The 16,198-nt window shown below is 58.0% G+C and overlaps 1 protein-coding gene across 1 annotated transcript; it reads right to left on the reverse strand.

The window, feature by feature from the left end:
- Window positions 1-3,154: 3,154 nt before the first annotated feature.
- On the reverse strand, window positions 3,155-14,889 carry BESB_080300 (DEAD/DEAH box helicase domain-containing protein; the record flags this gene model as incomplete). The annotated part of the gene is made up of 16 exons (XM_029366392.1): window positions 3,155-3,260; window positions 3,703-3,863; window positions 4,157-4,336; window positions 4,672-5,019; window positions 5,394-5,505; window positions 5,925-6,457; window positions 6,750-6,959; window positions 7,578-7,652; window positions 7,999-8,098; window positions 8,471-8,588; window positions 9,152-9,293; window positions 9,521-9,623; window positions 9,942-10,054; window positions 10,419-10,742; window positions 11,499-12,623; window positions 13,030-14,889. The coding sequence occupies 16 exons, from the start codon at window positions 14,887-14,889 to the stop codon at window positions 3,155-3,157; spliced, it is 5,610 nt and encodes a 1,869-aa protein (XP_029217823.1).
- Between the last annotated feature and the right edge of the window lie 1,309 nt (window positions 14,890-16,198).

The raw sequence follows: 16,198 nt of genomic DNA on the forward strand, positions 1-16,198 counted from the left end.
GGCGTACTGCTTGAACAGTACACCTGACGAGCGTAGTTCGCACACGTATTCAGATAACCGTATTATGAGCGCTTCGGTCATATAGTAGGCTTCAACGTAGAAGCTCTCTCTCGCTGCTGTTGTTCCGGGCCCTCTCCAGTCTTTGTCGCCTGGCATCGTTTCTGTGTTGTTTGCCGACCTCCCATTTCGAGAAGGGACAGCTCCAGGTCGAGAAAAGAGACGTCTTTCGCTGCCGCTTTCCTGCGGCATTCCTGCGTGTTCTCCGTTTGAGCGGCGTAATGGTGGCAGGTATGTTGTCTCCTGCGCAGGATGTGGGCAGCTGTTCTGCCTCCCGGGCGAGCCTCGCTGCGCTGCCTGGCAAACCAGGGAATCTGGAGTTGAACCGTCGGACAGAGGACACGCGCTGGAAGGCTCTAACTCGGATCCGCGACTCACATTCGTGGATTTTCTCCCCGCGTTTCCTTGTGTCGAGAAAGGGCACGGTGCACGGCAGCCCACGCCGTTGTCGTTGGAGCGACGACAGAGGCTCAGGCTTCCTTCCGCGGGAGGCTTGGCGTTTTTGCACTGCTGTGCATGCTGCCTCCGCCTGCGCCGAAGGGGGAACCAACCGGACTTCGAAGCAGCCGGCTCAGGCTTCGAATCGTCTACAGGGAACACGTGACTACTCGAATTAGGCTCACGAGCTTTCCCACCCCGGGCGGCCAGGTGTGGAGGCAACGAACTAACAGCAGCCGGAGCATTCCCGCCTCTTTTTGACAGAGGGGGGGGACAGCGGGAATCGGAGTTGCTCGATATTTGTGTATCGGGCAAGAACGGCGCTTCGGTCGCCAGTTTTCTCTTAGGCGAGCGCCGGCGGTACGGAGACCGCCCCCACCGCAGGAAGGCAGAGAGGGGGCCACTGCGCACCATCGTTGACAAGAGAGGAATTTGGAAACAGAATGGAAAGCGAGCCAGAAGAGAGCAGACGTTGCACGCAAAAAGAACACTACTTCGGCACGGTGGCTGTATTCCCTGTCGATGGAACACTTACGGCCAGACGCTACTGCATGTGTGAGGCTATTCAAGGAATATTGGTACGAGTAAGCAAAGCAGCCAATACACCCGTCTACGGAGCTTGCTACAAAGATCAGCAACTCAAATACCACGCAGTAAACAGCTGCGGATTGACACACATGATTAGATTTGTCGGTTGCCGGCAAAGTCAGTCGTCGTGGGAGCAAGGGAACACGCGCCTAGCAAAAAAAAACAGAGCGCGTTTGCATAACTGTGATGCAGCCTAAAAGAATACGACACGAGAAAAGCAGGGAGGAATGACTGAAACAAAGGCGTGGTATCATGTGAAACAACGTCAACCATGGTTGTAACTTGTGCAAAATATCCTGGTTCCACAAACGCTTTTCCTCTCGAAGAGGGGGGTCCTGTCGAATACTGATGTGCTATCAGCGTTTTCGAATAGCTCGCCGCTCCCGCTCCGCATTCGTGCATCGATATCGGCATTTATTTGGCCTTCCTGTGGGAGGAGGAAAAGTTAGAGCGCTCGGGAAGGACCTTTTAAGTCATGCACAGATCCAGAAAACAAGGAGTCGGGAACGAGGCAAGCCGAGGACGCTGTACTGTTTCGTGCGTCTGTGTGGGGAACTCGAAGTCCAGCCATCCAGGACGGATAAAGCGTGACGAAACTGCAGCGCCCTAGTAAGGGTAAACAAACGGTGTCTGCTGTGCGACTGCCAAGGCTTTGTACGTATGCAGATTACTGAGCTCCATGGCTCTGGTAGTTAGTCATGTCGCGTTGTTGGGAATTTTGCCTGTAAGAACAGAATGCAGCGCAAAAGACGCGGCTTCGTCAGCCGCGTCCCTTCACGGTGAACCACCCCGTCGGCATTTCGCGAAATGCCCCATGAATAAGCATATGATTTCATAAGATACATTGGGCATTCCTTGCGTGGTTTGGCAACCATGGAGCGTTTCACGCACACTAGTAAGCAAGGAATCGCATCGTACCATTGTCTACCAATTGTGTGTTGCGCACTCTAGCAGGTGCTTAACTTCGCGTTTTTCCTGCATGCTTTGAAGCTGCCAGGCTCCCAGATCTTTAAAATTTCAGCTGAGTGGCTGGACGGCACTGGCGTCAATGCCCATCGAGGCGTGTGGCTCCGCCTACACAACTATAGCGCGCGGTGACTGTTCAGGAGGCGTGGCTGCCGCGAACGGAGAATCGCTTCCTCGCGTTTTCACATCTGAAAGACTCGCGTGCTGCGTCATAGCGGAAACCGCTGCGCATGCCGAGCTCTCAAAGTGTCTAGCTTCTCCGCTTTTAGCTCAGCGGTGCAACTTCTGCTGTTTACGTTCCAGCAACCCCATGTAGCTCTTGGCAACCTCGCTTGGCTTATTGAGGTCGCCTGCGATGGCCCGAACTCGGACAGGGGTATTCCTCGTGACGCATGCGCATCTGTGTCGAAAACATCCCGCTACTAGTAAACGTGCATCGGGAAGAGACCTAGTCAACAGGGCCTGCCAACGCAGTCCTCTCGCTACTCTGCTCCTTTCTTTCGTAGAAGCATGCGACATGTACACCGAAGACGGCGGGACTGGCGGCAAACTCCAAGAAACAGGCATAGCTGGAGAGTTGAAAGAACCAAGAGATGCAAGGTGGTACGCAGCAGTGGATAGGACAAAAGATGGAGAGAAGACTCCGCACCAGCTGCGCAGAAGAAACCAAGACAACAAGCTTTAACAGATTGTTTTCGGGTTTAGTCAAAGTTCGAGAGCACAAATGATACCAATTTTGCAGCAACAAGAAACACAACCGACAAAGGCCTCCGCACACTCGATGCATGCATCGGTTTTGTCCCTCCAGTAGGAGTCACCAGGATGGAAAATTCGCGAAAACGGGAAAGCAAAGATCACGCTCGGCAGCATGCATTCGCAGGGTTGAAGGTCCTTCCATTCTTCTCTCCTGGGCCAAAAAAAAGATCCAGAACGAGACACCACGGGCAGGCGAATCTGTTTCCGTGCTTTGCCTTCGGGCCTACGCCTTTCAGGACTGCATCCCAAGCTTGTCTCTCCCCGTATTCGCGCGCGATTCCTCCCCCTTCTACCTTACCCCCCACAGCCGCCGCCACTCCACCGTCTTCGCTGCGCGTCGCTCCTGCTCTCAACTCCAGATGTTGTAGCGGCCGGTGATGGCCCTGGCCGTCTGCGTGTTGCTTGTGTTCAGCGAGCGAACTGCGAGGGCCTCCAGCAGCTGCCGACACTCACTCCTGCAAAGGGAACAGACAAAAGAGACACCGAAGCGTCGGGTGATTCCAAAGAGCGACGATTGCCGCCGTCGAGCCACGACGCAACTCGCTGCCGGAGCGAATGCGCACGGAAGGCGCACGCATGCGCAGCGCAGCTGTTCTTGTCACATCACGCACTGCCACAAACACCAAAGATCTACGTGACAGAAGAGGCCTTTTTGCTTGGCGTCGCCCTCAGCTGCCTCGGCGAGGCGTACGCCGTACAACTACGTAGATTTAAGTAGAGTAGCTAGACGACTACAGAAACAGATGTATGCATCGCTGCTCGTGGTACCGGTGACCTGAAGCCCCCCCTCCAGGGATTAGGTCCGCGTCGAAGCCTGCAGCTTCCTCGCGCCTCCATTCGCGCGCCGCGGTCGACCTCAGTTGACGGATTCGCGTGTTTGATTTTTTGTTTTCTTACCTCGCGCGCTGAACGATGATGGGTGTCGCCCCGATGATCTCAACGTGCAAGTACTTGGCTCCAGGCGCGAGTTTGTTTTTGTGCTTTTCCTTCGGATCTACGTGTTGACCTTTCACGTACAGCACAGCGCCAGTCTCCTCCATGAGGCGGTTCAGGACATCCTGCAACACAAAACCGCACAGGGATTCGCGGGCACGGAATGAGGCGACGCACAAGGCAGAGAGATCGCAGGACAAGCGGGGCAAAGTCTCCACAGAGAGAGCGACTTCCCCTATCCGCAGACTCGCACGCAAAAAGGGCAACGCCCTGTCACCACGCTTTATCTTCTACCACCCACAGTGACATCGTGAAGAATCGCTGCCGCGCTGCTCCAACGCCTTGTGCGCCTACGCCGCGACTGATGCGCACCACGACGCGATATCAGCCAAGCGGACGCGTTGGACCTGACGCTCACCCTCTGAGTGAATTTGTATCTCGCGATCTGCGGGTAGTCATTGATTTCAAATTCATCCACGAAGTTGCCGGTGTTCGGGCACTTGTAGCCGCGCTCGCTAAGGCCGCGAATCTTGCCGAGGGTCGCGTTGGACGGCGACAAAACCGCGAGAGCCGCCGCCACGCTCTGCGCCGTTTGACTCTGAACAAGACAGAACAGAAGCGGCGCGAAAACGAGTGGGAGACTCGAGGCGTCTACGCAAGCGGGGCCGCGAACGAGCCGCGGATGGAGGCGAGGCAGACACGACGCGCTGGACACAGAGGTCGAGCCCCTAGGCCCAGAGCACCACAACACAGCACATTCACATCCTGCTATCGTCCCAGGCAGAAAAGAGACGCTCGCATCTTCTTCCGTGACTCGACGCGGGGACATGCGCGCAGACAAATGGGGATTCATGCAGGCGTGGGCGGCTGCGGCGACGCGCGGCTGCCGGCTGTGTTTGTGACGGGGTCGCGAGGTGGCGATCGGCTCCCTACCGACATATTTCTGAGTTTTTCGAGATTTGCGTGCAGCGCCATGCTCGCCGAGAGACTCTGCGATCCACTCTTGAGCAACTCGAGCGCCTGTGTCGCAGCCTCGGCGACTTCGCCGCCGCCCCCAGCCGCAGCCGCAGCCGCAGTCGCCGCGGCTGCCGCCACCGCGAGCTGCTGCTGGTGCTGGCCTGGCGTGAGGCCTGTCGCCGCAGTCGCGGTCGCGGTCGCGGCTCCAGCGGCGCGACTCGAAGTGAGGTAGTTCGTGAGCGACTGCTTGACTGCTGCAAAGTGCCTCGCCCGCTCAATCGGGTCGATGATGTGCTGAACTGCGTTGTGCGCCATGCGCTCGGCCTGCAGAGAAGAAAGCAACGGGAATCGAGAATCCAGTCAAGCGCACAGGAGGAAGAGAGACACAGCGGAGAATGACGTGACGGAGCTCCCGAGAGCCACACGCTGGAGCAGGGCGAAGACCAAACAGAAAAGAGAAAACGCGCCTGACGATGCGGACGGAAAAACGCGGAGTGGAAAAAATGCGGGGTGCCCAATGACAGAGAAGAGAAGACTGGAAGGCACAGATGGGGTTGGGAGGAGAGCGAGTCTGGAGCGCAGGACACGAGGCAGGCGACGACACATGAGAAGAAACAGCGGTCTGTCATGACGGCAGCGTGTCGCGTGAGAGCCAAGATGAAAGACAGGAGACAGGAATTCCTCTTGCCTCTCCCTACCTGCTGCGGAATCGACAACGTGGTCGCGTCTCCAGGAGCCCCGGATGGGGGCAGCGGCGCGCCAGGAGGCGGCGGCGGCAAACCGGATCGAAGTTTCTCTTCATCTTGTCGCCTGAACACGCCGAAATGCCAACAGACACACGAGACGAGGACTGGCACCTGACCGCCCCACAACCAAAAAGAAGTCGAAGAGACAAGCACCCAGGGAACGGATCACACTACTCAAAGTGTGTGCGCAGCGGCCTTCCGTCCCCCTCAAACGGGCGCCTCTCTCCCAAGCCTTAGCTGCTTCACTCAGGCCGCAACTAATTTACGCTTGCCTCCCTTCTCGATCCCCGCAGCGCGCCACGTGCCTCGTTCTGCTCTGCTTGCGTGTGACCGCTCGCGCAGCTCTCGGCGCCTCTCACTCCCTGTGAGCGCGTTCGTCTTCGTGTTTCTGTCTCCCCGACCCCAGCCTGCAGGCCCCCGAGGACTCGGGCTTCTGGGCGTTTGGTCGTTCTCTGATAACGCCTGCCTTCTTCTGTCTCTTACTTGAGCAACTCGGCGACGACACGCGCGCGCTCGGCGCCCTCTGAAGTCCCAGGTGCGCTGAGGCCGAACGCGGCAGCCTGGCGCTGCGCCAGATACGCCGCCTTCGCGGCCGCCTCTGCGACGACGGACTGCAGCGCGGAGCTCGGGTCAGCCGCGGCGACGCCAGCCCCGGGGGCGGGCTGGGGGATCGCTGCGGCAAAGTTCGCCGGCAGCCCAGTCACGACGTCAATCGCCCCGCGGCTGTCGCCGGCGGCGTCTGCTGAGGGGCCGAGCACGTCGTCGGGCGCAAGGAGGTCGGCGTCGAGGTACTCCTCGTCTTCGCCGTCCTTCTCCAGGCCGAGCTCCTTCTTCGCCTGCTGGCGCTCGCGCTGCTGGCGACTCTTCTCCGAGGCGGAGAACGAAAACCCGCGACCGCCGAAGCCGCCTCCGCTTTTCTTCTTCTTCCCGTGCATGCCCAGGTTGCACTCCTGCTTGTGCTGCGCCGACAAATCCGTGAGCGCCTGCGGAACTGGCTGCCCAGACTGAATCAACGCCTGCGAGCGAGAGCAAGAGAGAGACAGGCCGTTTTCCGCCAAAATATAGACGCCAACTCTTTCCAGTCTTGCCCGCGCTCCATCCGCAGCCGCAGAGCCAGAGAATTCTGCACGGCGCGGGGGGGACGAGGGGGGACTCGCGCCGTTTCTTTGTCTGTTCGTCCGTGCTGTGTTTACAGCTGTCGACTTCTCTTCCGGTCTCCTTCTTGTGAAAACGATTCCGAAGGCAGTGCCCTCCCTAGAGAGAATTTTTACTCGGGAAGTGGTTTCTTTGACTCCGGTTCGCGCGTACCTTTTCGAGGTCGTCGGCTTTATCGGCGTCGTCTTTTGTCACAAAGGTGTACGCGACGCCGATGCGGCCTGCGCGGCCTGTGCGGCCGATGCGGTGAACGTAGTCTTCGATGTGGTTTGGGCACGTCATGTTGATCACCAACACGCAGTGCTTGCAGTCCAATCCGCGAGCCGCCACACTCGTGGCAATCAGCAACGTGCGTACGCCGTCCTGAAAAAGAACACAGATCCAACTTTCCACTCGAAAATACGCGTTTCCAGGTGCGCGCACCTCCGCAGACCTACAGGTATATATATATATATGTATATATATATATATATATGTATATATATATATATGTATATATATATATATGTATATATATATATATATATATGTATATATATATACGTATATATATATATGTATATATATGAATGTACATATGTATATATATATATATATATAAGCATACATATATTTATATATATAAAGAGAGAGTGGATACGGCGGGTGCATGCATGCTTGTGTATATGCAAGGTGAGGATTCTAATCGCACGGACGGAGACTGCGTGCGAGGCCGATGCCGGCGAAGCTCGCGCGGCCGGCTGCCCTCAGCGACTGCATACGCTGGAAACTCGGACGAAGAGGAAAAACAAGAGCTGCTCTCCTCTCTCTCTGTAGAGTGCATCTAAAATACGTGTATATGGAAATGTGTATATATGTATTTGACTGTCCGATTCGCATTACAGCTCTTTGAAGAGTGTGCTTCCCGCGCTATCGACGAGAAAGAACTCCGGCACTGCGCGGCAGTACAAAGTTTTCTTTGAGCGACACCTGTCGACGAACCTGGAATTCTTGAATGGTGAATTCGCGGTCGGTCTGATCCTGGCCGCCGTGCAGCGTCGCAGCTTGGTAGCCATACTGTGCAAAGAAAAGGAAGAGTGCATTGAGAGGCAACAGAAGTAGTCTCGAAAAACCGTCGCCCGACGCCATTACGGAGACTTTGGTGAGAGAAGCGCAGCGCGTCGGGAAACGCAGCGGCTGCACGCGAGCCGCTGGTGAACGATTTTCTCTTATCGCGCCCTGTGCGAGCTCGCCAGCTCTTAATCGCCTCTAAAGTTCAGCGACCCGCGAAGAGAGGCTCCGGAGACGCTGACATCCCAAAAGACGAAAGAGCAGAAACAGGCTGCCACGAGAGCGAGGAATCAAGTCTCGCACCGGACCAAGAGCTGAGACGACGCAAGAGGAGAGTCACGTCCGTCCGTACCTTGAGAAGTTCAGTGAAAAGCTCGTCCGCCTCCACCTGGCGATTGACAAAGATGATAATGGAGCCGTGCTCTTGCCACTCCCCAAGCAGTTGAAGAAGCCTGCAAAAAGGCTCTGAAATGCCAGTGAATCCGAATCCATCGAACGCAACAGAAGCCTAGGCAGGCTTCTCCGCCTGCACTGCGACTGCATCCGGATGGACGTATTTCTGCAGAGACGCGTACTCTCCCGCATAATACTGTAAAGCCTGCTCGGAACTTTCCCGCTCTGTCACGCGCCTGCGGCTGAAACTCCAGCTCTCTCCTGTTCACTTCTGATTCTGCACGCCTCATATACAATAGTCATACCTCCCTCGAAGAAACGTTTGTTTTTAGCACACATCTGTTAACCGTTTTAGAACGAAACTCTTCCCTCTGTCGGAAGGGCGCTGCCTCCCCCCCCACCCCCCGCCGGCAAAAGGTGACGGCCTATACCTGAAGAACTTCCGCTCTTCCTCCATGATTTCCACGTATTGCTGCACGTTGGCAGCGGTGCGACCCTTCTCGCCCACGATGATCTCCACAGGCTTCTGGAGGATGCGGCGCGCAAGTGCTGAGTAAAACACACAAGGCGCCACTTCCCAGCAACATGCATTTGTGCCCACACATGCGTGAGGCCAACAAAGGAACCGTGTCAGACCTCCGCGTGTGCATGGAGCGGCTAATCCGCCACATCGTCTCTCAAACCCCTCCCCCACACGTTTTCGACACAACGCGGCAAACGCATGCAGTATGGAACACGCACACGCCCGCGGCAGGCACTCCTTCACCTCCTTCACCCACCCATCCACGCCCGCAGACGCAGGCGCAGGTCAGGACACACCGAGTGACCTCCGTAAATTCATATCCACCTACCACATCCACATATATTGATATCTATATGGATATATATCAATATATATATGTACATCCACATATATAAAAATAAATAGATATATATATGCATATGTCCATGAATAGATATACATATAGACACTGTACAGTAGATAAGAGAATCCGCCGATCTCGCAGATGGTGTTAACAGCGAGAGAACGAAGAGCGAGCTGAGCTGCGTTGGAGACTCCATCAGCGTTTCGACATGACCAAAGCGACGCCTGCGCTTCCGAGAAGGCCTACCTTCGATGTGCGGGGGGAAAGTCGCGGAGAAGAGACAGGTCTGGCGATCGGGACGCGAGGAGCTGATGATGGCTGTCACCTGAGGCTCGAACCCGAAGTCAAACATGCGGTCTGCCTCGTCCAGCACGATGAAGGTGACGCGCTGCAGCAAAAGACAGGATGTAGCAGAAGGGAGAAGAGATTCCGCCAGCTCAACCCGAAAGAAAGCGACACTGCGACGACTCCAAAACCTTCACGCAGACGTGCGACTCTCGACCTGCCGTCGGATACATGCATCTCCAAGTGCGTACGACGCTGAAGAGAGGCGAGCCGCGAGTCTCGAGCGCTTCCCTTGTGCTGTCCAGGGGGAAGCGAATGAGAAACACCTACTTTCAGTGACGTAACGCGGCCGCCATTCATCGTGAGAATGTCAATCAAGCGACCAGGAGTTCCCACCATGACGTCGACGCCGCGCTTAATCGCGCCCAGTTGGCTGCGGAGAAGGAGAAAAGAGGACTCACGCCGAGGGAGATGAAACCGAACGAAAACGAGACACTCCTGAACGGATGGGATGCCACGAAGCGAAGAAAACGAAAGAGCAAACGGATGCGCAGAAAAGTGACGCGAGGCGACCACGACAGCCAACGCACGGAGCGGGCGTCGAGCGCGACACAGGCGCGACGAGCGAGGGAATCGAACAAAAAAAAATGACGAACCGACAGAGATGCAACGGGGGGGAGCAATCGACAAGTGAGGCAAGAGAGTTCCGAGACGTTTTCTCTCTGCTTTCGCCCAATCCGCCGCGACGTACCTGCCTATGCCTGCGCCTCCGTAACACGCCACCGCGCTGAGATCCACGAGGTTGCAGCATCGGTTGATTTCTTTGAAGATCTGGACGCAGAGTTCTCGCGTCGGAGCAATAACCTGACAAAAAGACAAACGCGCTGAATAAATCGTCAAGCGAGCCGAGAAAAGAGAAGAGAGCCAGCCTCAGGGCACCGCGCCAGCGCGCGAATCAACACCAACTCAAGCAACCCCAACCGTGAACGCGGAGACATGGAAAGGAGACAAGAAAAAGGCGTTTGGCGCCTCCAGACGAGGTTGACTATCCTCAAAAGAGAGGATACCGCCGAGCAGCGCCTCGAGCTCGCCCGTAGCGCGCCACGACCGCAGCCGACGAGCGAGGCAAGCTCTCTGAGTCTCGACTGAGAGAATTTGTCGTCTCGCGGTGAGAGCGGGTTTTTTTCTTTGGCAGTGCCGCCGATGCCTCCTCCCGCTGAACACCTACCAGGCCAATGGTGCCTTCTTTGAAGTCTTTGTAGACGACGACTTTCTCTTTTCCAACTTTCTTCTCCTCAGGCTTCTCGACGGCGGGCTTTTTGTCGGCCTCTGCGGCCCCGCCCGCCTCCAGCGCCGCGAGCTGCTTGTTCGCCAGGTACGTTTTGTACTGCTGCTTCACAGAGAGTACGTGGCGGATCAGAGGCAGCGTGTAGGCGAGCGTCTTTCCGCTGCCTGTCTCGGCGACCGCAATCACGTCCCGCCCGCACATCAGGCACGGAATCGCCTGCATCTGAATCGGGAAGGGCTCGGAGATGCCGCGAAGCGTCAGGTACTGCGAAGCGCAATGACATACAGAAAGAGCAAAGCCGCGTCTCCCACCACCACCCGCCGCGTGTTGCGCAAAAGAGAGGCAGCCGCGGAGAGTCACCTTCTCATTCGCGCCATGTTAATCACGAAGTTAACGCCGCAGCTATGAAAGGCACCAAGCCACTTCATCCGGCGAACAAAGAGACGCCGCTAGAGTCGCGAGCGCAAAAAGATCCGAGCGAGCCGGCCTTCAGAGTCCCCCTCGACGCGCGGGGGCGCAGAAAAAGCGCCAACGAGACACACAAAGAAAGCAGAGGCCGCTCTGCGCTTCGCACAGAACACAGCGAGGGCGAGGCTCGCCAAAGAGTGCGCCGGCTGATCTACACTCGACGCACTTCGGCGCCCTGTCGTCCGACGGAGGCGTGACGAGAAGAGGGAAATTCCCAGGTGCAAAGCCGACCTTAGGAAGAAAGGAAGCGTGTCCACGCGATCAAAAAGCCTTCACCGGACGCGAGAGGCAAAGAAACGATAGGTTTTGCGTGAGGCCTCGGTTGTCTGCCTGTTGATGCGCCTCGCCAAAGAGAAGAGGAAGCGCGAGGCGTCTGAAGGCATGATGACGTCCCTCCGAGATGGAAGCATGAAGTCAGCGTAGAAGCGGGTGTCTAAACCCGGTTCCCGACACGAGCGCGCAAGACAAGAAGAGGGTCGCCAGCGCAAGACAGAAGCGAATCAAGAAGGAGAGCAAGCGCGAGCGGCGCCTTTTTCGCCTTTCATTTCTCACCTTGACGATTTTGTCAGGCAGTCCGCACTGGAAAAAGGTGGTGACGGGGCGCGGGCACTGTTTGCCTCGGACTTTGATGTTTCCGTGCGTTTTTCTCAGCGCGTCGACTTCGTGTTCCTTCATACAAGAAATCTCCTTCACTTGGATGTACAGGTTTTTCTTAATGGGCGGGTACTCTGACGCTTCGTGGTCGACTGTGGGGAGCTGCTTCTTCGCGCCGACTTTCATCAGGAGGTCAAAGTAGGAGAGATTCTCGTCGCCGCCCTCTCCACCCCCTCCCTGGTTAGTCTTGCCTTCACCCTCTTCGTCCTCGTCGTCGCTCGACTCCTCCTCTTCGCCTTCGGAGAAAACCCGCTCGTCTTCTTCTTCCTCCGCCTTCCGCTTCTTCTTTTTCTTCCCAACGCCGTCGCCGCCTTCCCCGCCCTGCGCCGTGACCGCCTTAGCTATCTTTCGGCGCTGCTCGCGCGCCTCCTCCTTCTTCTTCTCTTCCTCCTTCTTCTTCTTCATCTCTTCCATGAACACGCGGTAGTACGTGTCGTCCTCGTCTTTCGCGCCCTCGTCTTCTTCGCTCGCGCCCGCGACCGCCGCCGCCGCGTCGGCGTCCATCGCCGCTCCGCCTGCTGTCTCTTCGCCCTCGCCCGTTTCCGCGGGCTCGCTCTTGACTCGCACGGATGCAGACGGCGGCTCAACTCCCTCGCCCGTCGCTGCTGCGCGGGGGCTCCGCGCACGCGACGCGGCCTGCTCCACGACAGAGGAGGACGAAGCGGGCGTCTCGCCGTTCCCTCGCTCTGGCTTCATTCCCTCCACCTCACTTGCCTTCTCTGGAGAGGAAGCAGAGGACGCTGATAGCGACGTAGGAGCTTCTGTTTTGACTGAAGAAGAGGCCGCAGGGGCTTGGCGGCCGTTCTCGGCGGCAAGCTGCGCATCCGCGCTTGCCTCCGACTTGACAGGTAGGAACTGGTGTTTAATTTCCTCCCAGCGCGAGATTTCGTCGAGAGAAATACTCTGCGTCGCGTCGAGAGCCACGGAATCCTGCGGCGCGGCGGAGGCCTCCTTCTTCCTCTTCGTGTTCAGACAGCGCAGCTCGGCGACATTGCCACGCTCCTCCTCCTTCGCCGCGTCCAGCTGAAAACACGCGAAGTCACACGACTGAAAACCTCTCAGCCTCCACGCCGACGAAACGAAACGACGCGAAACAGAGGACGCGCAAGCGAGAGACACGGGTGCTCTGACGCACATGCGTGACGAGCAAGCGAAACTGAGACGTCTCTCTCTTGTAAAAAACAAGAGTCGAGTTGGGCACGCCGGCGCCGAAATAGAAAACAAATCAAGGAAGTTTTAAACCCGTTTTTCCATGAAATCTATTTCGAAGAAGAGGCCGCCCATAACTCTGCTATAGAAGACGAAATCACAAATAGTAGCAAGCACAGCTGCTGCAGTCGAAACCTGTTTCCCATCGATTCATCTGTGGCTTCCCGCGCGTCCTCTGCACTGCGTGGCGCCTCTCTGTTTTTCTCTCTGTTTCACCTACCTCTGCCTTCGCCTCCGCCTCGAGGGCAGTCATGAAGGCATCGAGGGGATCGTCAGACTTGCTGTCGACGTCTTTCGCCTTTTTCTCAAGCGTTCTGAGCAGGAGCATCTGCTGCTGTTTTCGTGCCTTCGCCTTGGTGAGTTTCCTCCTCAACACGGCTCCCTGCTGCCCGTCCAGCTCCTCGCCTGCGCCGTCTTCTCCTTCTGCGGCCTTAGGCTTCTCGGCATCTCCCGACTTGTTCGCTTCGGCCTCTCGTCTCGCCGCGCCCTCCGCGCTCGCTCCATTGGGTTCGTCCCCAGGCGGACTGTCTCTGGCGTCCGCCTCGTTTTCTCTCTGCGCGTCTGGCGCCTTTCGCGCCTGCTCGCTGGCGACTGAGGCGCTGCCTTCTGCCCGCCGCGCGGCCCCACCAGCCGTCCGCGCCAACGCCACAGCGTCCTTCGGCGTGTCTGTCGCCGCGCCCTCTCTCGAGCCTCCAAAAACCTCTTCAACTGCCAGCTTCCTCGCTGCGCCTCCGGCGCGCTTCCCGCCACTCGCCGAAAGCGTCTGCGCGGCCAGCGCCGCGACCGCGGCCGCGGCTGCAGAGGCCGCGGCCTTCACGGCCTGCGCCGCCGAGGAGTCTCCGAGGTGTCGGATCTGGGGCTGCCGGGTGTCTCTTCGGTCTCCCGTGGAGCCCACAGCGACTTTCGAGCCCGCGGACTGAAAGACCAGAGAGTCCTTTTCCTCCTCCGCTGCGTCGGCTTGCGGCGAGGGTGCCTGCAGAGACTCCGCCGCGCCGGGCGACGACGGGGCGGCGGCAGATGACGCGGAGGTCGATGAAGACTGTTTGAGCTGCTGGAGAGCTTTGAACCGCTCGAGTCGGCTGATCTTCGCGGCCTCCTCCCCTGGGGCCTGCGAGGCAGAAGAACTCTTGGCGCCTTCCGCGGCCGTGCTCTCCCGGGTCTCGCTCTTTCTCGGCGACACCAGCGACGGCGAAGGAGACGGCTGGCGCTTCGTGGGCGATGCCGCCGACGCCTCCTTCCCCTCGCGGAGGGGGGGTGGGGATCGACTCGTTCTCAAGGCGTCTTCCGCCCGTTCCGCGCGCGCCTGCTTGTCCTCCTCGTGGAGCGCGGCCCTTTTTTTGGCGAGGACTTCATGCTTGACGTCTTCCTGGGTTGCGCGCTTCTCCGCGCTCCGATCCGCGGACTTCCGCTCGGCTCTCTCGTCTGCACTTCTCCTTCGTCGCTTCCGGTGTCTGCGCCTGCCGCCGTCGCTTGCGCTGCCGGAGTCGTCTGACGGGCTTCTGGCGTCCCTGTCGCGCGGCCAGTCTCTCCCTTCGCCCCCGAAGCGGCGAGACGATCGCCTGCCGTCGGCGGCCTCTTCGCGCTCAGGCCTCCGGCGACCGTTGTCCTTGTCCCTGTCGCTGCCTCGGTGGCGGCGGTCGTCTGCGCGCGGCGATCGACTCGCGCTCTCGCTGCGCCGGCCGACGGCGCGCCTGTCTCGCTCACGGCGCCCCGAGCGTCTGTCTTCGGGGCTGAGGCTCCTGTCTCTGCGTGCACTGCGGCTCACGTGGCGGGAATCACGGCGCTCGCTCTCTTCTTCGCCCACCCCCCCCCTGTCTCTGCGGTCGCGGTCGGAGGCATGCCGAGACGAGGAGGAGGAGGAAGAGGACGCGTGGCGGGAGGAGGACGATACGCAGGGCACCCGCGAAGAGGAAGGCCGAAACGAAGAACTGCGCAGATGTCCAGGCGAAGAGCTGTCTCCTCGCCAGCGGGGGCTCCGCGAGCGACCGTAGTCGCCGCGCCCAGTGCGCCGCCGGCTGTCTTCTTCGCCGGAGGCATCTGGGGAGTGGTGACGACGACGTGAGGACGACGACGAACTCATGGCGTCTGCGGAAAAGACGTCTGCATAGTCCCTCTTCTCGTCTCTCTCACGGTCTCACCCTAACGGCGGTCACTGAACAAGGCAGGGTTCAGTCTGAAGCACACAGCGCGGCGGGCGCTTCACGACACGAGACACTCGACGGCCAAAGAGAGACAGAGGCGACAGCGAGACACGCGGACAGCAGCCAGGCATACTTCGGCAAAGAAAACACTCAGGAGATACAGCAAAGAAGGGTGGAAGACGAGCGACGAGACGGAGGGAAAACACGCAGACTTTACAGAAAATGCCCAGAGTGCTCAACGGCTGGAGGTCGGAAGAAATCGGCGACGCGAGGCCGTGGAACGCAAGGTAACGAAAGCAGCACTGTGGCTGAATGCAGAGAAGGGGAGACAACGACGAGGGACAAAAAAAGCAAATGAGTGGGCTGTGAAGCAGAACGTGAGCGACTCTTCAGCACAGCCGGGCGCAGCACCAGCTGGCGATGTGCGCCGATGCGGTGGAAGGAAGACAGACACAGCTGTTGAAAAGACGATGCGAAAGGTGAAGCTTCAAAAAGAGGATGCGTGAATGCCACGAAGGAGAGGCAAGTGAGAGGGAGATTCAGACGAGTCCGGAGTGATACGACGGAGTGGAACGATCTGGCTGCCTCTGCGCTCTCTGTGCTTTCCCTCTCTCTTCGCAAGATACCTGGGCACGCTGTTTGCGTGCGAGAGGGAGGATTTTTCGAAACGTGAAGGCAGACCGTATCGAGAAATCGTCGCTTCAACGACGAGGAAGCACTGGTGCACAACGAGAACTTGCGGTGACAGAAGAACAATGGCGGTAACGCATGGAAAAAAGAAGGCGTACACAGAGGTGAGCGAGTGCTCTAATTTCCAGTTTGACTTGAGAGACTTTCGCGAATTTTCACGCGCCGCAAATGCAAAGAAAAAGAAACGAGGAAGCCCTCCCACCCAAACTGCATCGACAGCAGAGTTGATCGCGCAATGCAGAACGCGCCGGCGGTGTCGGAATCGCGGAGGGAAGCCTAGCGCCTCTTCGACCAACGAATCCACAGAAAAAACAACTCGAGTTTTCTCAGGCTCTGTCAAAGACAACGCGTGACTGCTTCGTCTAGTTGCGCCAAGCCGGAGCCGTCTCCTTTCTCCTCATCTGCCGGCAGAAACAGTGGAGAAACTTACGCGGGGGCGAATCGCATGCAGGCAAAAACGCCTTCTCTCGCTGCGGTCTGCGGCTTCTTTGCGTCTCCCTTCCAGTTGGTCTACCGAACGCAGTGGACTCTTTTCAAATTTCCAGAGTATTCTCGCAA

The sequence above is a fragment of the Besnoitia besnoiti genome, chromosome VII (genome assembly GCF_002563875.1).
Source record: "Besnoitia besnoiti strain Bb-Ger1 chromosome VII, whole genome shotgun sequence".
Classification (NCBI taxonomy): domain Eukaryota; phylum Apicomplexa; class Conoidasida; order Eucoccidiorida; family Sarcocystidae; genus Besnoitia; species Besnoitia besnoiti.